Genomic DNA, 21,307 nt, shown 5'->3' on the forward strand with positions numbered 1-21,307 from the left:
AACAATTGAACAACCTAATATGAACAAGCACTTTGCGATGGTAGGAAAGAAAAACTCCTTTTTAACTGAAAGAAACCTCCAGCAGAACCAGGCTCAGTGAGGTTCAACCATCCACCATGACCAGTAGTGGGGGATTGAAAAGATAAAGGAAGAAAGATAAAAGAAAAGAGAGCATAGAGAGACAAGAAAAAACACAGACTAGAGGAGGGAAGACGTGATTGGAGAAGAAGTCCTCAGTACACCACAGTGTATTACTTGAAGTTTTACAGCAGTCTGAGCATATTGCAGCATGAATAAGTGATGGATCAGAGTCATCTTATCCAGGCCTTTTCCTTATCATCTATAAGCTTTGTTGAAACAAATGTTTTGAGTCTAATATTAAAACTGCAGAGACTCTCTAGAACCTCTAGAAACCACAAATAATCCTGTAGTCTTAGAGGGTGGTGTGATGTTGGGATAATATGGTACTATGCGGTCATTAAGATCTGATATGATATGATATGATATGATATAGCTGTGATGAACACAAGCAAGATAACCTATCAGTGAGCGTAAACCATCAGCAATCATAATATCACTTACAAACTGAAGCTACACTGAATGTGATTTTTTTCACAATACCTTGAAACCTTTGCAGGATCTTGGAGTGCAATTTTATATTCTATTATATTTTATTTAGTGTTTATTTATTTTTCAGTTGAGTTTAATTTTGGTTACTATCCACACTGGGTTTTGTTCTTTCGGTTCATTTACTGTCTAAATGCTGAAACTTTGTAAATATAAAGGCAATCATCTGCACCCCGTAATTTATTTCTATTAAATTTTCGAGTATTGTTAATATTAATATTGTTATCATTGTAAGTAGTAGTATTAGTACTAAAAGTATTAATGAAGCCTTTTTATTATGAAATCTTAGAATCAGCACTCACCGGAAGTATTTGGCGTTACTCCCTGAGCTCACGCTGCCGTTACAACCGACCGCGCGCTGCTCTGGCTAGCAAGCAAGGAAGATGCTAGACAGAAATGGCGGTGACGGCAAGGCGAACAGCATGAAGTGCTGATGCATTACATAGATCAAAACGTTCGACTGGCAGGACACCGTTGGGCAAATGACAATGACGTCGAAATAGACCACCTTTTGTAGCTGTCAGTAGAAACCTACAACACCTTTCCGGGGGATTCTTCATCTGGTCAGCGGAGGACAGAAAACCTCACCGGGAGCATGGCTTCTTACAGCAACCAGGTAGCTAGCTAGCTAGCTGGCTATCATTAGCCTCCAAAACAACTCGTGCAGTCTCTTATTTTTGGACTTCAGATCGCTCTTTGATTCTGCACCATTTTGACCAAAGCTAACGCCACACAATAATTAAATTTTGGTCAGTTGTGTGTTGTTATTTTAAACATTTGGCCTGTCGTGTCATTGAACTGCTGAAGTACTAAAAAGTGCTTGCTAATGCCCCCCCTAAGCCTCATTGGAATACCACCAGCATGGTAACGTGAGCTAACAGGCCCCAGGTCCTTCCATTCAAATGAACCAGCAGTACTTTCCGTCGCAGTTCTTGGGGCGATGACAACCGCTTTTAATTAAACGACACGAAAACTTGCTCAAACAAATGTTCGTGATACTTCGAAGTTATATTCCACAAATGTCATGTAATATTTCTTAGAGAAAAGTGACCGAAAACTGCTGCGTGTATGCATGGCCCACCTGCTCAGTGCTGCCACAGGCCTGCTGCCATATCTTATTTTTATAACTACCAGTAAGTTATTGGTTTTCTCGGGGTAGTCAGAAAGCATAATAACGGTCTAGTGGAATATTTTGCATGCGATCACTTGGCGTTTATAAGTGTTTCTGGAGCGGTGTAACGTTTTCGTGCTGCTCGTTTAGCTTCTAGTATGCTAACTGTTTTGCACAGGTGGTGTGCTTAGACTTTGCGGTCTGTCCGCTAGCTAGTTAGCTAAATACACATTCGACAGTGTGGGCCTTCGTTGATAGCGAAGAGTTACTTGATATGGAAACAATGAGGATCAGGGTTGAGCGTGCACGCTGCTTACAGAGCCACCGTCCACGTGACTGAGCTTGGATTGGAGGTAACCTAACAAGTTTGGTGTTATTTCTGGAAAAGCTAGCTGTCATGTTGGAAGGCCCATTTTGAGGTCTAGTTTTACATGAAGAAACATGCCAGGTCTCTAGTCTACTAGTAAGAGACTCAATTAAAGTTTAGAGAAGAAAAAGCTCATATAGTAAAAATTAATCAGAAATGGAGTCAAGTGAAGTGTTCAGTTCTAACTTTTTTTCAGGAAACGGAACCTGGCTAACCACTGTAGTAAGGGAAATCTGCTGTACTAAAGTAATTCTGCATGCTTTCAACTTTCTTCCTGGCTTCCAAATTGAGCGTTTCTATTGGTTCACTCTTTATTAAAGTGAAAGTTTCAGGGGAAAGCCGGCTGAACATCCCCCCCCCCCTTTTTTTTTAATTTACATGTCAATATTTGGTGAAATAAATTCTCATAACTGAACTGACTGATACAGAGTTGCATAGTATTTTTTTGGTTTTTGTTAGTATGAATAGCATAGAGTGAATAGTAATGCATGGAATCTTTCACAAACACTCTAAATTAGTGTTTTCCAGACTGTGCTCCACAGCAACGGTAACCCAGCAGATCTGGAGCATCATCAACTATTTCATTGGGTCTGCTTTCCTCTGTTTGTCACCACTTTTACTCTGTTACAAAACCCCTCATTTTAATAGCCATCCCTCTGTAAAGTAGTCACAGAAGGCAGGCGACTGAAAGGTTTGCTGTTGATTTATTGCTGAGTAAAAATACTAACACTGGGGCTAAAATTGGTCGATAAACAGGTGAGGCAGTAAAAGACATATGAGCACCAGAAGGGACATCGGTCTTCTGAGTAGAAGTTTAGCAAACAGGTAATTCTGGAAATGCTTATCAATTCTTCTGCACTGGGAGATAAAGGCAGATAGTGTTCTGCTTGTGGTAAGTCATCTTGTTAATGCATAATCTACCAAATGTGACACTTCAAATTAACATACCATTATTGCTCCTTTATTGTAGCTTATTGGCAAAGTTGAACCCTAGTTTGAAAACTAGTTAAAGTATTTCAGTGATTATATTTTATTTTTTGGGGTGGTAATTTTATTTGGGATTGTATTGGTTTTTGGTTTAGTTTAATAACCTCTAAGATTTAAAAAAGAGACATTTAAATTACATGAATATTTAAACCTTTTATTCCGATAGTCCTGTTATGATAGTCTGTCAAAAAAGTGTATTTTACCACTGTCAATGTAGACATCTGAGTCAAGGTTTTCTAAAGTTGTCTTGACCACAAAAAGCCTTACATCTCTGCTGAAATACCATCATTAACCTTAAGCTGTAGTTCAGGGGTATAGGCACGGTAGCATTTATTGCTTGTGTAAGTACGACATGTTATAACACCATAAAGATCTTTACACAGTGATGGCTATTTTTCATTTCTGAACACGGGAGCTGTATTTATCTCCTCTCCTTGTATCAGCAAGGCTGTGTAACCAATGGCCTTCCCTTTAGATCTTACTCATTGACTGTTAGAGATTAAAAAAAGCTGTAAAGAAGTTTAAGTATAAACCACATCAGCTTTGTTACTGAGGGATTCTAGTAGTTTGATCCCTGTTTTGAAATTGGCATGTGTCCCATTATAGATGTGAAAACTGAAAACACAAAGAAACACAAAGAAATCCATGATTGGGAAACAGGAAATTGTAAATTAATCCAATTTAAAGAAAAACAAAAAGAAAATGCCAGCTGTGAAGATTAGTTATCAGAGTAACTTTACTTTTATCAACAACTATTGGCCGATCTACATGATTATGTGACATAGTGATAGCAGAGGGCCATTTATCAGCAAATTATTTAGTCCACTGTTATTAGTTCAATTGAGACTAAAGATTAGAAACTCTTCTCAATGTGACACATTAAAAATGTAGCAGCATCAAACTTTAAGCATCCTAAAAATGAATGTAAAAATAAATCTGCACCTTAAAAACATTTATCACTCAGTGAGTTTAGCTGCCATTAATCTGGAACTTGTCCTTGGGATGATTAATATCGGGGGCCCACAGGATTAAATTGTTCTTCTAGTATCATTGTTTCATCTTCCAATGGGAATCAGAATGTTCAAATAAGTCCTCATATTAATTAAAAGGGAATATGTGCCTGTGTTATGGCTTAGTCTGCTGTATCAATTTTCTGATACAGCAAAATTGAAAGTGTTCGCACATTTATGAGCAGTTGCTTTTGGCTGAGAGCAGACGAAATGGAAATGATTGTAACGCCGTTATTTGTCCCAATTTTTAATAATTTTAATGTTTTGTAATTGTTGCCACCCTTTTACTACATCACACTACCAGGCAGGCACAGGCATGCTCGGCAAACTCATTGAAAAACTAGTCTGACCTTATTTGTACTGGCACTGCAGCATTTTTATGTTCAGCCAAGTTGCCCATTAATAACTCCGCAGATCAGTTTAGGTAAACAAGCCTGTGCTTAGAATAAAACAAGATTGTTTGCGTGACATCAGTTTTAGAATTGTCGTAGTACATATCTGTATATTTCACAGCACTGACATAATTTTAAATTTGTGAACCACACTATCGCTAATAGTCAGTCACCAATAGTGAAACTCACTAAAGTCTATAAATCACCTTATCTTTCTAGTCTTATTCTTACTTATGACTACTTATTCTTCTTACTTCTTATTCTTGGCTCTTTCTTGTTTGTGTGATGTCGTCATTAAATTGTGCTAAAATCATACAGATGGCTAATTTGTTGTAATCCGCAGTCCAAACGATCAGCAAGGGAAGCTTAGTGTGGTACGTGTGGCATGCCTGCAGAAAGGAGCAAAGGGACATTCTTTCTGTTGTGATTGTATTAGCCATCCTGAGGCCGCTGGATCATTGCTGGCTGTTTGTCGCTTGTAGTGCCATTTCAGCAATGTGGGCCCTCGCGTGGGGCCTCGTTTGCAAAAAGTTATATATGCTTGAGCTGCAGTTTCTTTTCTCTGTGACTACCCTTTCACGTTCCACTGTTTATTGCACCGAAAAGATTAACAGCATGGCTAGTGAGTCCATTTTACCTTTTTTAAGTTGTGCATGTGGGCCCTTCAGTGGCTCAGTGTTTTTTTTGGGTTTTTTTTTTTTTCCCTCTCAAGGTATAACGCACAATTATAGTTGATGTCGTGGTGATTCTGTGGAAAATTAATTAATAACACTGTAAGCAACATCAGAAAACAGCAGTGTAGTAAAAACATGACAAATAATGTCGGTTTTTATACAGTCTGCCTAAACGTCATCAGAGGGTGCATGACGAAGCGCTGCGTGAAGATTTTTAAGCGTTCTAATTCATTTTGCCTGCATCCACTACACATAATATGAACCCCTACTACCATAGACCTGGCTTCATTTGAAGCTGGTTGTAGTGTGTGCAATGAGTAATATTGTAGTTTGATTGTTTTTGGCTAATCTAATAAAACGAGTTAACTTTGAAGTCTTAATTTCAAGTTCATATATGCAGCTTTCCATAAGTGCTGGTCTGCTGGCTGAGCAGCTGACTACTCATTTAAGTCTAGCTGGTTGCTTTATTAAAATTTCAAAATAATAAACTTCTAACAGTTTTAATTTTGCAATGCATATATACATTTTTTGATACCTGAAATATCAACTTCAAAAACAATTCGAAGATGATCATAGATTTTATGTTAGTGCCACCTCCTCGTGTCCTGTGTGTGTGCGCTTGACTGATGAATGTTTAATGGCATGTAGCGTCTTGAACTGATGGAACCTACCTCACTACAAGTGTTAATTTGGTAAACACGGGTGACACAAGTTGTTGATTATAACAAGGTCTGTCGGTCAGTCTGAGAGGTAGGGATGGGAATCAAGAACCAGTTTTTGTAGAAAACTGGTTCCCAGCAGTCAATTTCCTTGAAATTGTTAGTCTGCTTGCCTATCAATAGTGCTTATCCATTCTTGCACTCGCACTACAATCGGCTGATTTCAGTTTGTGTGTTATAGATGCAAAATAGCGATGGTAGTGACTTTCAAAATGGAGCCGGTGAAAATGGAATGACAATTGATAAATGAATCGATTGATAAGTGATATTGATAACGGAATCGGAATGGCTAAATTCTCATCAGTTCATATGCCGTCAGTGATGGATTCTTTCCTCTGCTCTCTGTTTCACCATGTCTGTGTGTGTCAAAGCAGAAGCAACTAACTCAGCTACACTAATAAGTAAAGTGAAGATACCATTATATAAGGGGAGTGGGTGGTATAGGTGGAAAAGTAGGTAAAATATGTTTAATTCAAATCCCAGTAATCTTGTGTCACCTCAAAGCTACACATGTGTTAAAAGCAGTCCGTGAAGTTACATCAGAGGCCTGCTTTGGCTTGGTTTAAGTACAACAATGCTTTTTATAATGCCTAACGGTTAACACAAAGCATTCTTTTGAATGCTTTGTGTTAACCTTTAACAAACTGACAAACCTACTTCACCTAGATAAAACAGGTCTAGATTCAGAGCTGTTTGTGCTCATGGTTTATGTATAACACTGCATGACTCATCAGTTTGCACAGGTTAGCATTGTAAATTGAATGAGTGATGAAGGACTGCTGTATGTGTCCCAATACCTAGATTCTGAAATGACGGCACCTTATGATTGCATTCCAGTTATGAGGTTGAATGACCTGTCTACAGTGAACACTGCTTAAAAATGTTCCCCATGATTTTATATTTTATACTAATGAATAATCTGAAAGTTCTTGATTGTTTTTAACTTTTTATTTTATTTTATAGTGTATTTTATTCCATTGTCTTTCCTTTTCAGTTAATGGTTGTATTAATTTTGTTCCCACAGTACATCTTTGGGGAATTCAGCCCTGATGAGATCAATCAGTTTTTTGTGACTCCACGATGTTATGTTGAGGTAAGCAGATTGGTCCAGAAAAAGCAGTAGCGGTCATTATTCCATTAATAAGTCATTATTAAATTAAAGAGAAAGAATTAAATTTATTTTTTGAGTAGTCGTGTTGGCCTCGTCAGGATATCCTCTCAATGGAAACAGCAAGGTTCCTGGAGAAATATAATTCAAATAAATTTGCTTATCAGCCCTAATAGTCCAAAATCAGGGCTTCAGGATTACTGAAATTGACCATTGAGCCAAAATGCATATATCTGGTAAATGGTAATTCTACACTTGACAATGGTCTTAAGATATCAGTCATGTCTATTTTAAGTATTACTTTTGTGGTTACCTGCTGGGTCTTTATCACAACTTATATTTTCTCTCTCTTTGCAGCTTCCTCCGTTCAATGACAAAGTCCAGTGTGTCACTCAGTCTTCTGGTATGTACTTCTTACATAAGCTAATTTCCTATATTTTATTTTTTTAATTATTCAAAATACATCAAAATACTCTAAAGTAGACATGGGCTGACTGTTCTCCTGCTCTTAGTTGGCATCAAGTTGTTTTTCAGAGCAGGACTAAATGTATGGCTGAAGCCCAGGTATAGCTGATCTGGCTGGCCTTGCAGGAAGATGCTTTTCCTGTCATTTATTTGTATTTTTTTTATACATTTGTGCAATATTGTTTGAAACGGTTTATAAATTCCACTAAATCTTGACCCTCCCCACCACCTTTTTTTTCTTTTTCTTTTTTTTGCCCACCAAAATCAAAAATGTTAGAGCAGCCACCTTTCTTTCAAATAGTACCTATATGCACATGACAATTGCCTTACCTTGATTTGTATTGATTATTTAGGATCTTACTGCACTCCTGCTGTACCTTTTATTATGGAGTCTATGGGACTGCAGGTTTGCGGTGAGTTGAGGAGTCTGATACCCTCTTGTACGTTTGCTGTAAAACTGAAAATCCAGGTTTCAAAAACTGGTGGCTTTCTAAACTTTTTGCCTGTATTCTTTCTCTTGCCTGTTGGTAAAACCTATATAGCTTTGCATGCTTAAGGTACTGCGAAGTATCTTATCTTTTCTTGCATATAATACATTTTCACTACTGTAGGTCTCCGTTACAATAAAATTGAATTGCATTTTAATGACTTACCAATCACGGCTTATTTACTAAGGGCATAGAGATGATTTTATGCGGTTGCTAACATGTGTGTACATGTTTATTCTTAAGTTGAGGTTTCACTGCTGAATGCATTTTACAGTAATGAAGTGCAATTTCAGTAACACTAACACTAACAGATTCCTCTCATCTCAGTAGAGGGAGTACCTTGTGTTTCAGTGCCCTCTTACCTTCTGCAGGGGATCAGAGATTACATTTGGTTGGCCAATCAGCTGTGTCATGATGACTTGGATGATTTTTTTCTTTCATATTTGCACTTGCTAATGTTTCACCTTTGCACTTTGCACCTCTCGCTGCATAATAACTTACAGTTCAAACTGCTGTGTGACACATTTTGTCCAAAAATTAACTTATAAAAACTGATGTATTTGTTTTACATTGTTCTGTATTGCTGAAGTTTCCAACACTTAAAAATGCTGTTAAAAATATTCAGGAAGTAAGGATTATTGATGCGTGTCTGCAGTCAGTTAAGCCAGACTTCCTTTCTATTGACTACCTTTGGTTATCAACCGTATTGTATCCCTTTGTAATCTTTTTTTAATGTGATTTTAGACACTTGTTAAATCGCATGTCATTGCCTAAATAAAAAACAAACAAACAAAAACATTTTAATTAAATCTTCAAGAATGATTGAGAAAAATGGTATCTCAAATTGTCAGCAAAATAAACTTGGCTTATAATAAACCATTAGTTAAAACTATTGATTGTCAACTTGACATTGAATGTTTTTTTTGTAGCAGTTTAACTTGAATAGTTTCAACAGAATATTGATAACATCTGGCCACTGACCACACAGGATTGTGCCAAAAATGTTTTTTATTTATTTATTTTTAGTTTATTGGGGGGTTTTTTCCCCTTCAAATCAGAATCATAAGTAAGTGAAAGAAGTTTTATCCATAAGACTATATTGTCCTTCCCAGACCCAATTTTAAGTGTTGAATCACCCCACTTCTGGAATTTATGTGAGACCAGAAGGAATTTGGTTTGGATTGGACAGCAGTAGTTGTCAAAAATAGGTCTAGAAGAATTTCTTTTTGTTGGTATCTTTGATCCTGTCAGAGCTCCCACGACCCCTTGAGTAACAGTTTGCTTGTTCAGGAAAAAGGATTTTATGTGACGTTCTGCAGCAAAGTCAGATACCACAGCCTGGTTTTAATATGTAGGAATTAATCTAAACAGTGCTCTGTATTTCTAATTGACTGAAATATTATCTGCAGGAGAAGACTATCAGCACATTGAGTTTGGTGTTGACGAGGTGATGGATTCCAAGGCTGTTGGGGGCAACGATCCTTTATACAAGGTGTCGAGTACCCTAAACCCACAGGCTCCTGAGTTCATCCTGGGCTGCCAGCCGGCCCAGAAAGCTCAACAGACGGCTTCTCCAGCAGCCGATGTCCCTGACGGGGCACACTTCAACTCACTGGACGGACCTGACTCGGAGGCCTCAGCCCTGGACAATCACCAGCCGTGCCCGGACATGGACGGACTCCCTGGCAGCCTGGGACAGAGAGAGCGAAAGAAAAAGAAAAAACGACCGCCTGGGTACTACAATTACCTGGAACCGTCAACTGGCAGCAACAGCAGCAGCACCAGTACAGCGGATGGGACACCTGTGACAGCACTGGTGAACGGACATGCACTCAGTGGCCCACACCACAGTACTGAGGATGTGGACAGTAAGGCATTGTCAGGGGCTGAACTTTCCACCCCGGGACCCGCCTCCACAGCAACACCAACAGCTGCTGTGGCAGCAGCCAAGTGTGCCCCCACATCCACTGCCAATCAGAGGACTAGTGATAGCCCTGATGACTCTTCTTTGGACTTAGCAAGTGGAGCTGCCTCTTTATCAGATGGCAACAATGCCACTTCCCCCTGTTCATCCTCCTCTCAAAGCAGAGGGATGACAGAGGGACCAAGGACTGCAGATCAGCAGCCAGATCATTTGGCTCCACAGAGCCCTGAACTTTCAGATACTCCACATAGCCCCCTCTCCAAATCACCTCTTCCTACTTCAGCTGCTGTCATCTCTGTCATCACTTCCATTACGACTACTGAACTAGAGGGAGGAGAGATGGCAGACAATGGGGTGGCAAATGGGCTAGCAGAGTCTACCACTCCTGTCAGTGTAGATGGACACAAAGAGGACATTGAGAGTGGGGACCAGGTTCAGCAGGTCATCCCAGAGTCAGCTGCCCAGTCAGTAGTGACAGAGCAGGCACATTCACCTGCCACTCCAGCTGCACCTACTGCTAATCTTCCGAAATCCTGGGCTAGCCTCTTTCACAATTCCAAGCCTCTACCTGGTGGCCCTCAGGCATTTGTGGAGGTAAAGAATGTTGTGGAAGCAGTATCTCCCTCTGTCGCTGTGCCAGAGCAGCCTGAGAAAGTTGGGGAAGTAAAAGAAGGCCCTGTCCATGTATCTGAGGATCCTATGGCCCCTAAACTTGCAGGTATTTTATAAAGAAGCTGATAATTTACCTTCTAAAAACATTCCACCATTACTACTTTTTAATTTGGTGTAAGTTTATAACTTATTTTTTTGCAAAAAGTATATTCTGCGAAATTCAATCCATCCCACTTGGTGGCAGTGTTGAGGTGATTGTACTGTTCATACTTTCATATCTAACAGAATAAGCTTTTAAAATTGGGATCACTGGAAAGAGTAGGGTATATTTTAAAAAAGAGATACATTTTTGCAGCTCATTATACTGATGGTATGGTAAGTTTGAGATGCACAGATTTCTCACTGACAGCTTACTTTAAAGAGAAGTTAAGGGACTGTTGCATTCATTTTCAAGAAATGACCACTAGATGGTGGTGCTACATGCAGGATGGCTATCCGATTTTATTTATTGTTTAAATCATTCCAGTTATTCCTATCAGAGCTGCAGTATGGGTATAAATGATCAACTGCAAGGAGCTGAGATGTGACACCTCATGAGATAATGATTCAAGATGAGTCACAGCCTCAGATTTCACACAGTGAAACAGCATCTTGAAATGTGTTATTGATCGGAACAGTCTGATTTTACAAGCTGGTAGACAGAATGAAAAATGCAAAATATTGTGTTGTTTCTTGTCCTCAAATCGTATTCGGTGTTTTGCTCTTAACAGTGGTGTGCTGATTGTTTTCTGGGGAGATGAACCTAATTACACTACATTTTGTGGTTGTTGTCACAGAAGGTTACGGGAACTTACCAGGCTTAATTAGTTTGTCCTCTCTGACACTGGTTTGAGGTAGAATTTAAACACAATCCTGTGAAAGTTCACATATTCAACACACTGTCTCTCTTCTAAGGTACCCTTCAGATATTATGTCTCCCTTCAGATAAAACTTTCTCATTTCGCGTAGCGTGACAGCGATCAATCTTTGCCATTTTTTTAGGGAGTAGTTATTCTAGAAGTGTGCAGAAGTACACACAATGCAAGTATGGCACATCATAGCAAAGAAGGTAGGCTATAATTATTAATGCATTTACTGTAAGATGGAAATGTATACTCGCTGTTGAGTAGCGGGCATGTTGGTTTCTAAGCACGTTAATTTAAATGTGTTTATTTGATGGTGTTTAGTCTTGAACTTAAACAACCAGACTAGCTTGAAATACACCAGTTTGGAGCCACAGACTAGCTGTTTGTATATATAAAAGTGATTGATTGAAATGGACCAAAAAGAAAAAATAATCTATCAATGTATATATATTCTTTAGCACTGCAGCAAACTATCTTTTTTTTCTGCCTTTTCTTTATATGCAAGTTTCTTGGATACTTCACACTTGTGTGCATATCACTGTTCAAAAGTAGTTAGAGGTTGGTAAAATCAGAAAAGTAGACCATAATCAGACATGAAACAGTGTCCATTTCTACACTGTAAATATGTATATATTGGAAAAATATAATACCCATAGGAAAAAGCTGTTAAAGGGTTGCTGTCTGTGACTGACATGATAAATGAGATGCGATTAACTGACATTTAGTAACTTAAAAGTGAGCTCAGTGGTTTGACTTGTTATGAAAATGGAGACAATACCAATTTGTAAAGAAGTAACAATGATTGTACTTATGATTTATTTGTTCTGTCTAAATGTGCATTTGCCTCTGTTCCTTTAGTCTCAGCCAAATTGATGTTTTTTGTTCTTATTTGTGTGAAACTATGAAACTATTCCCACGTTACCATGGAAGCTGTCTTTTTGAATGACAGTCTTCCTTCCTAGGCGTGGTACAGCAAGACCTTGGTCTTATTCATTCAGTCTCTTATGCTGTTGCCATTTGAGGCAGGAATAGACGAAGAAACAATTGTTTTGATGTATCGCTATGACACATACTTTTTTCATTGTCACAGCTGTGCGAAGCTACCTGTTTAAGAATATTGTGTTTTCTTTGAATCCCCAGAACTTATTGAGAATGTGAAGTTGATACATAAACCAGTGTCTTTGCAGCCGAGAGGACTGATCAACAAGGGAAACTGGTGCTATATCAACGCTGTATCCTTTTCATGCTTCATATTTTATTGTTCTTTTGATTTTAACTACTTGGTTGTTAGTTTCTTGATGTTACATTGTTATTAAGCCAAATGGCCCAAGTCTCAGGGCACGTGTGCCACTGTAAAAATATTACTTGGTTGTAACGTTGTTTCAAAACCTTTATAGGGCCTGCTCGTTTGATGGCATTTAGATTGCTAACAACTTAGTTATTTTGAGGTATATCTGGTTCATTTGATATCTTAACATCAGTCGCGTGTAAATGTGATAAGATATTGCTGACAACAATGCTGTGATTTTGGTGTCTGTTTCTTTGTTTAGTGTTGGGATTTTTTTTCTCTCAAACTGGTGGAAAATTTGAGACTTTTCCCACGTGTATTTTAACTAATTGAATGCAAAAGACGTCTCAATTTTAAGACTTTTAAAGACCACCGGGGATTTCCTCAGTTTAAAACTTAATCACACATTTGCATCAAATGCAGATATCTTTAAGTAGCTTGTCATAATACCTTTCCTACACATCATTTTTCATCTTGACTCTGAACACACAGACTCTACAGGCCCTGATTGCCTGCCCTCCCATGTATCACCTGATGAAGTCCATTCCTCTGCACAATGAAACGCAGAGACCATGCACCTCCACACCCATGATAGACAACTTGTAAGTAGCATTTCTACAAGTTTATATCTTTTTATTAAAAAGCATCAGCCATACAGACATCGCAGTTGTTTGTGTCTCTCAGTGTAAGACTGGTGAACGAGTTCAACAATATGCCCGTGCCATCTAAAGCCAAACAGCAGGGTAAGATATTAACACAGCATGCCCAAAGATATTTGCGTCATTTCCTGTTGGCGTCACTGATGATTTAAGATTCCTAACTGTGTTTACAGCTGTTGGAGATAAGGTCACAAAAGACATCCGACCTGGTGCACCTTTTGAACCAACTTACATTTACAAACTCCTCACTCTCATCAAATCAAGTCTTTCTGAGAAGGTAAACCACGGTGTCAGCTTTATATAAACACTGCAAATCACCATGTAAGGGTGTTTTTGTTTTTAAATAACAGTTTAAATGTACTTCTTGTGGGACAGACAGTGCCCACGGGAGGTTTTGTTGTATTTAAGAAACATCTTAGCAGGACATAACTTATTTCCTATTTAACATTCAACCTGCTGATTCAAGTCTGAATCGGTTTTAATTAAGAAAAGAACTCTGATGCACTGTAGGAGATGGTTATCTTCGATATTTAATGAGGCTTCCTTTCATCCTGCCTCTTACTGTGTGCATGCTTTCTTTCTGTTTACCTCAGTGAATGAGTTTGCTTTTTTTTTTTTTTTTTTTTTTTAATGTCTGCAAGATTTTTATTTGACTTTAGGCATTCTTTGAAGAGTTAATGTGGCTGATGTCCTTATGCTTTAATCTCAGGGTCGACAAGAGGACGCGGAGGAGTATCTTGGGTTCACGCTCAATGGATTGCATGAGGAGATGCTAGCATTGAAGAAACTAATCTCGCCTCAGGAAGAGAGTAAGTAACTTGTCTATGAATAGCATATGCCAGGTTAAGTCTAAGCATGCTTTGCCCTTTTTTGCTTATGTTATCTTTAGAGTAACTTCCCTAGTGTTGGCCTAAATTAATTCTAAATAGAAACAAAAAGCTAGTATTGCAGCATATTAAATCATTTCCCTCTTTTCCTTTTTCTATTTTTTTTTTATTATAAGCTGAAATCATTTTAATTGACTCTTGCCAAAATGGAAAAATGGCTCAGAGGGAAACTTCACATCCAGCTTGGTCTGGGCAGAGCTGCTGCTACTGAGAGCCTGAAGTGCCTGAGTGAAGCTGTGGACATATTCTCATGCCTTCATCATTAGACCAAACATTATAACAATTCTGATAACTTTACAACCAAAGGCCAAAGGACTGCTAGCTAAGCTTTGACATGGAAATTGTTCCAGAGTTTACAGTAAACCCTTTTGGCCGTTTTTACAAAACGCAGCCAAAGCAAAGGCTTATTTAATGTGTTGTTAGTTTGCTGGCAGCCACCCATATGCGGGGGTGTTTTTCACAGGTATTGTGGAGCTCTTCCCATCACAGAATGAATTAATGACTGTTGATATAGCACTTTTATTTATTTTTATTTTGAAAGGAGCACTGGCAATTGTCCAGCAAATGAGAATCTACTCAAATGAGAGCCAATCAATCCAAAACTTATAGCCCTGTAGTTCAGAATGGAAGATATTTGTACTTATCTCAGTTAAGACGGCTCAGTTTTAGAAGAGATTTTGCTTTCATGCACTTTAAAGATCAAATAGCTGTTCTTCAGAGTGGTTTACATTTATTTATGTTTTTTTTAACAGAAGCTCTCACACCTAATGGGCCAGAGTCCGAGCCAGGTGTGGAGGAGGATGGTGCTGATAAGGAGGAGGAAGGTAGTGAGGATGAGTGGGAGCAAGTGGGTCCCCGAAACAAGACTTCAATCACTCGCCAAGCTGACTTTGTCCGCACACCCATAACTGATATCTTTGGTGGACACATCAGGTACATGCCAGATTGCTGTGAAACCCTCTGTATAGGAAGAAGTTCTGATTAAACTTAATAATGTTGCATTGTCTTGCTTCCTGTTATACACCAATCAAAAATTTGTATCGGCTCCATCTGCGAGTCCTCAGCTGGTTACTGGGTTAAAGATTTTGACCTCATTTCATGGTGACATCACAAATTAGTCATCCACCCCCAGTTTTTTCCAGCTCTTCTCCAGCACGCACCACAGCACTTCAGAATGGCAGCCCATGTGGGTCAGTGCGGTCAAAAGTCTCGACAGCATGACGTGGGGCAACCATCCACAAACAAAGGTCTTAACTTTCAGACAAATTGCAAAGTTAAGAATCTGCGGCTGTTGCCTGACTAAATAATATGTTCTGCGAGGTTCTGGTCTGGCACGGTGATGGTGTACGCTGGTTGCACAGTGTTTTAAATGTCCTTAAGGATTTTTTTCTCCGAAATGGTTGTGAGAGAAACTGAATATAGGCATGTGTTTACAGAGTGGTGGGTATGCCCACAGAGCTTGGCTATAACCCATCTACTCCTTTTAAACCGCTGTTCAGAGAAATTGGTTTGACTTGGGGAATTACAGCAGTAATCATTAGTAGATTATCATCTTTCTTGAATTTAAAGGTTTAATTAAATGACTTGCATGATTATAGTGAAAGCTGTAAACTGCAAAACAAACTGAATCCCTCTGAGTAGTTTTAACAGGAATTTCAGAAAGTGGTTAGAAAGTGCATCATAATGTATTTGAGCTGATTGTGTTATGTTGTATGTTTTGACTACTGAGAGGTAATATTATTAAAAATCTTGCTGGTATTGGTTTACAGTTCTAACAACTGGCTGTTTTGCTTCTTTCTTAGATCGGTGGTGTATCAGCAAAACTCTAAAGAGTCGGCCACTCTGCAGCCATTTTTTACCCTGCAGCTGGACATCCAGTCAGACAAGATCCGCACTGTCCAGGAAGCTCTCGAAACCTTGGTGGCTCGAGAGTCAGTCCAGGGCTACACTTCTAAAACCAAGCAAGAGGTATTAGAAAAGTAAACTTTGATGACATGTTTCAGTTCAGATCGGTGTTGCGTTGCAGTTTTGTGATCTCGAATTCCATTTTTTTCCCCTTTCTTTTTTTTCTTAATGTTTTTTCTGACTTTAACAGATCACACAAAATAACGTGATTTTGTGTAGTAATTTATTTTTGGAATTGATGTTTAGATGAAGAGTGATGTTGGGTACACACTGTAGAACACAACATCACTGATTTCATCACACATATTGTAATCATTGCCTTGAACCATGGTATAGACCCAACAACAACTAAAGGAGGAGGAAAACTTCAGGGATCGGTGCAACAGTGCTGTGTTAGAACATCAGGCTAGAAGAACTGGTGCAGGAACATCTGCTCCACAGCTGTATAATAAGCATTTTTTTGGGGGGGGGATCTTACGTTGGTCTTTTTGTCCTGAAATGTTACTTTGGTACTTCTAAAAGCCAGAGAATATAAAAACACTAGTTGCTGCTTTGAACGTCTTAGCTGATTTTATTTCCAGCAAAATGTTAAAGCCTTGCTTTGTGTTCACTTTTTTTGACAAATTTTATTTCTACAGTTAGTTTTGTAACTGTGAAACTGTATTATTTAATGTGCATGGTAAATTCTGCGACTGCTCACTGTTCTCGCTGTTGCTTTCAGATTGAGATAAGCCGAAGGGTTACTCTAGAAGAGCTGCCCCCTGTGCTGGTGCTCCATCTCAAGAGATTTGTTTTTGAAAAGTCTGGAGGCTGCCAGAAACTGACAAAGAATATTGATTACCCCGTTGACTTGGAAATCAGCAAAGGTATGGCTCGATCAACACTCCACTGAGGTGTCAGTGTCATTGCAAGGCCTTTAATTCGATTTACCTAGTCTATATATGTGTCAGTGTTATACTTGGTTCATGAACAGCCCACAGTGCCTTTAAGAGTTGATCCAGATAATTGGTGTGCACCATAACAAAGCAGACTGGCAAAAGTTGAGAAGTGTATATTGTTTTTGTTTTTTGTTTCAAGCTTTTCGAATTAATGTTAAAAAAATGTGGTTTTTAAAGTGATATTGAGTTTAATACTGTGCTGTAGTCAAATATGCCACAAGTGAATGTGATAAAATTGAGCTTACAGCTGCAGTTTATACCATCAAATTATGACATTTCAACTTCTTGATTTGACAGAAATTGTGCAAACTCAGATGTGTTTCCAAGTGACTCTTCAGACCTCACTGCTTGTTAATTACAGCAACATCAGCATGATTTTCATTAAAGGCTGTCAAATTTCACATTGCAACAGTAAAACATGGTGCAGAACGTTCTGTGTTTTTTAGTCCTGGTTTAAGCAGTCATTAAAAACATCATGGTCTAATTAGTGGATTTTCTTTCAGATCTTTTGTCCTCTGGAGTGCGAAGCAAAGTTGTGAAAGGCCAAAGAACTTACAGGCTCTTTGCAGGTTTGTGTTTTGTTAATTTGGGCCATATTGTTTTTATATCTGCTGCATAATGTTGTAATTAAGCTTTATTTTATACTCTGTTGTCACTCTGGGAGTTAGTAATTCGTTGTGATGCGATTCCACTGACCACAAAATAACAATGCTGCCAAGGGTGAAAAAAGATTGCTGTTCTGTCTTGTTGAACCTCAGCTGGTTCTTTCATTTCACGCCAGGAAATTATTTTGGATAGTAATACAAAAAACACAAACATCACCCAGCTCAAGCAAAAGCCACATTAAACATCCTGTTTTATTTTCAAGTGTTGAGCAATATACAAAATATGAAAAATGCACAAACAACTGTCAATAACAAGCTCGAGCTTGGAATGGTTTGAGTTCTGCTTTATCCCTAATATGTCAGAGAAATAGATTTAGTGATTAGGATATCAGGAACATAGTCATGTTAAAAAAATTCAAAGGTCATATCAGGGAACAAAGTCATCTTCCTTAGCGGGTTTTAAAATTGGGTAAATACAGCCTCAACAACATAATTTCACACAGTGTCATTTTTTTAGTTAATTAAAGTCAAGCCAAAAATGCAGGAGTGAAGCTTAAATACATCTTTACTGCTTTCAAAGGAATTAAGAGGGTAAATAGCAGCCAGGTGCAACTGATCATTGGCAACACCTCAGTAAAAGCAGACATTTTGGCAGTTTGCTGGTCTGCAGCATTCAGGCGCGTGTTTGTAAAATACCACAATCTTGGGAGTGGGTGTTCCAACGAATTCACCCCAAGGCCTGGCTGGGTATTTCTCAGAAACTGCAGGTTACCCAAGAGTTAAATCATTTGTAGTTAGCATGTTAAAACTGAACAAGTATGACTGGTTTGGAAGGTTTGCCAACAGAACGCCTCTTCTCTCTATAAAGAGCGTGGCAGAACAGCTTAGGTTTGCAAAGTTGCATCTGAACAAACCACAACACCTCTGGAACAATGTCCTTTGGACAGATGAGACCAAATTAGAGATGTTTGACCACAATGCACGGCACCACGTCACTGAGTGGACCAAGAACTGATTCCTGTGTCTTCCAAAGTATTCTAGAATCAAATGTTAGGCCATCTGACAACCAGAGGACTCCTAGATTAGGCGATGCAACAGGATAATGTTCCCAACCACAGCAGCAAATCTACAATAATGACTGAAAAATAAGAGAATCGGTGTTCTAGTGTTCCAGTCAAAGAACAGGCCTGAACCCCATTGAAATGTTGTGTGATGTGACCTTGAGAGCTGTGCATAAATGAATGCCCACAAACCTAAATGAACCAAAGCAAACACAATTCCCAACCATGTGAGAGAATGAAGCTGACACATAAAGCTGCTTATGCATTTTTGGTTTATTTATTCTTAAATATATGAGGAGACATTGTAATATGTACTGTAGGTATAGTGTATTCTTTACGCTACACCAATGTGCTGATCACCTGATCTTTACTGGCTTGCTTTTACTTAAGAATTGCTGGCACTACAGTGCCCAACATTGAGGTCATGGATGAGTAATACCTTAAATAAAATTTTCCACTTTTCTCCAACTTCACCAGTTGTGTATCACCATGGAAACAGTGCGACAGGCGGTCATTACACCACGGATGTCTTCCACATCGGTCTTAACGGCTGGCTGCGCATTGACGACCAGACAGTGAAGGTCATCAACCAGTACCAGGTGGTGAAGCAGACTGCAGAGCGCACCGCCTACCTGCTGTACTACCGTCGCGTCGACCTGCTGTAGACACACACGCACATCCCAACGTACATGCAAGATACCCTGAATATATTCACAAACACACACAGAACATGCATCCTCAATGCACTCGTTGACAGTACATCTACACACGACACAGACACACAAAACTAATGAACAGGAACACTGCCTAACTTGTTCTCTTGCAAGATTTTCCTCTTCTTCCCTCCTGTCCCCGCTTTCCTGAGAACCAGCTTTTCCAACACCTTTTTCCTCGTCTCCTTTTTTTCTTCTCCTTTTCTTAAGAAGAGAGGCAAGCTGCATTCACAAAGATTTCCCTGTGACTGCTCTCTTCTCTGTGCACCACTGCTGTGTTTTGAGTTCCTCTTTTTTTGATTTATTTTTAAAGCAGCAAGGAAGGACTGTTGAATAGGCAGATTGGGGTTGCAGGTTAGGACCTGAGACTCACCTCTGACTGAGCCCACAGCTCGGCTCAAACAGTGGACTCACTCATGCAAGAAAAACTATCCACCACGGGCTGCAAATGGACTATCAGTGTTTGCCTTTTTAGTTAAGGGGGAACTGTCGGCCTAGTGAATTTGCAGCAGTTTAAAAGCCTGTTAATTGCCCTCGTGCATTGAAAAGGCCCAGCACCAGCATTATCACAAGTCTCTCCTCCCAAGGCCAGGTTTCTTCTTTGCCACCACCACAACCACCACCAACTCCTTCTCCTCCGTTTTGTCACTTTTATGATGCTTTTTAAGTCTACTGGAGCCATCAAAAACATCGGGGGGCGGGAAGTGAGTTGGGAATGGGAACTGAACGTTTTTGTTGTTTTTGAGGTCCTTCTTATGTTATTCGGGTTTAGATTTAGGGGGTAAAAGAAAAAATATCTACAAAATATTAATGAGCTTTAGAACTTAATAAGCTTCTGTGCACAAAATATAAACTGATTGATTACAAGTACAGTAAAATGCATAATTTACCAATATTTAGATTCAAATGTAAAGGAAAAAAGTCTAAGGTCTAGCTGACTGAATGCCTGTTTGGGTTCTGAAGGAATGTGCCTGTTTTTTTTTTTTTTTTTTGTTTTTGTTTTGTTTTGTTCTTTTAAGACTCAGTTCTTACACTGGAGAAGTGGCAGCCAGTTAAGACAGATCCCACTGCAAACCCCACCCTTGTACATTTTCTTCTCCTATCATGATTTTTAATTGTTTGTCTTTTCTTATGTAAAGGTTCCATCTGTGTACTGGTGGCTTATCAGTGTAGTTTTGAGCCACACCATCTTCCTTAACCCCCAACTCAGCAGAAAGCAGGGGGGCTGCCTTAGGTTCATTGTGTGACGTTTTTCCACTCAGTGTACGAGTCTAACCCTAATCAGGCAGCGACTGCAAGTCTAATGTAGGTGAAGAGTAAAGGGAATGTACCTGACACCTGTGTATTTACTCTTTTGTGGCTCCGTGGCTCCTCACAGTGGAGGGAGGAAAACTGAGTGTTGCGGGGAAGTTGGACAACATCTGTGCTAAGCTCTGCATAAAGACCCCAGACATGCACATAAAAGGAGCTAGTGTTTGCTTTTGTTGAAGATGATTTTATTTTCTGTTGATGATTTCACTTATTGTGATGATTTTTGTTTATGTCACTAAAAAAAATGTTAGGTTTATTTCTTTTCTGTTTTTCTTCGTCATTGATCATTTATCGGATGTCCTAATGCTCTTGCTCCCTTCAGAACAATATGCTTGCATTTAAGTTGGTTTGAAAAGAAATTACAGCGGCTAAAGCACAACAAATAAAATTGAACTAGTTCTTTGCTTGAATTTTATTTCAATTTATGTCATGGGTTTTTTTTTTGTTTGTTTGTTTTGCTCAAGGCCCATTTTATTCCAACCACCATTGTCAGTATCTCAGTATTAACACAGCAGCACAAGTATTTTCACATGATTTTATACAATAAGAAC

At 38.9% G+C, this 21,307-nt stretch overlaps 1 protein-coding gene across 2 annotated transcripts; it reads left to right on the forward strand.

Annotated features, from left to right (window-relative positions):
* The first annotated feature begins 951 nt into the window (after positions 1 to 951).
* Positions 952 to 21,166, forward strand: usp10 (ubiquitin specific peptidase 10). 2 transcript variants are annotated; one of them, XM_024802299.2, is made up of 15 exons: positions 952 to 1,243; positions 6,912 to 6,980; positions 7,353 to 7,398; positions 7,814 to 7,873; positions 9,358 to 10,590; positions 12,530 to 12,621; positions 13,170 to 13,279; positions 13,362 to 13,420; positions 13,510 to 13,613; positions 14,046 to 14,145; positions 14,976 to 15,156; positions 16,026 to 16,191; positions 16,850 to 16,994; positions 17,570 to 17,635; positions 19,210 to 21,166. In XM_024802299.2, exons 1-15 carry the CDS (start codon positions 1,223 to 1,225, stop codon positions 19,395 to 19,397), a joined length of 2,640 nt encoding a protein of 879 aa, XP_024658067.1. In that variant the 5' UTR covers positions 952 to 1,222; the 3' UTR covers positions 19,398 to 21,166. The 2 variants fall into 2 exon arrangements, with proteins under 2 accessions (XP_024658067.1, XP_024658068.1); XM_024802300.2 differs by lacking the exon at positions 7,814 to 7,873.
* Positions 21,167 to 21,307: the final 141 nt, after the last annotated feature.

This window comes from Maylandia zebra, linkage group LG1 (genome assembly GCF_041146795.1).
Source record: "Maylandia zebra isolate NMK-2024a linkage group LG1, Mzebra_GT3a, whole genome shotgun sequence".
Classification (NCBI taxonomy): domain Eukaryota; kingdom Metazoa; phylum Chordata; class Actinopteri; order Cichliformes; family Cichlidae; genus Maylandia; species Maylandia zebra.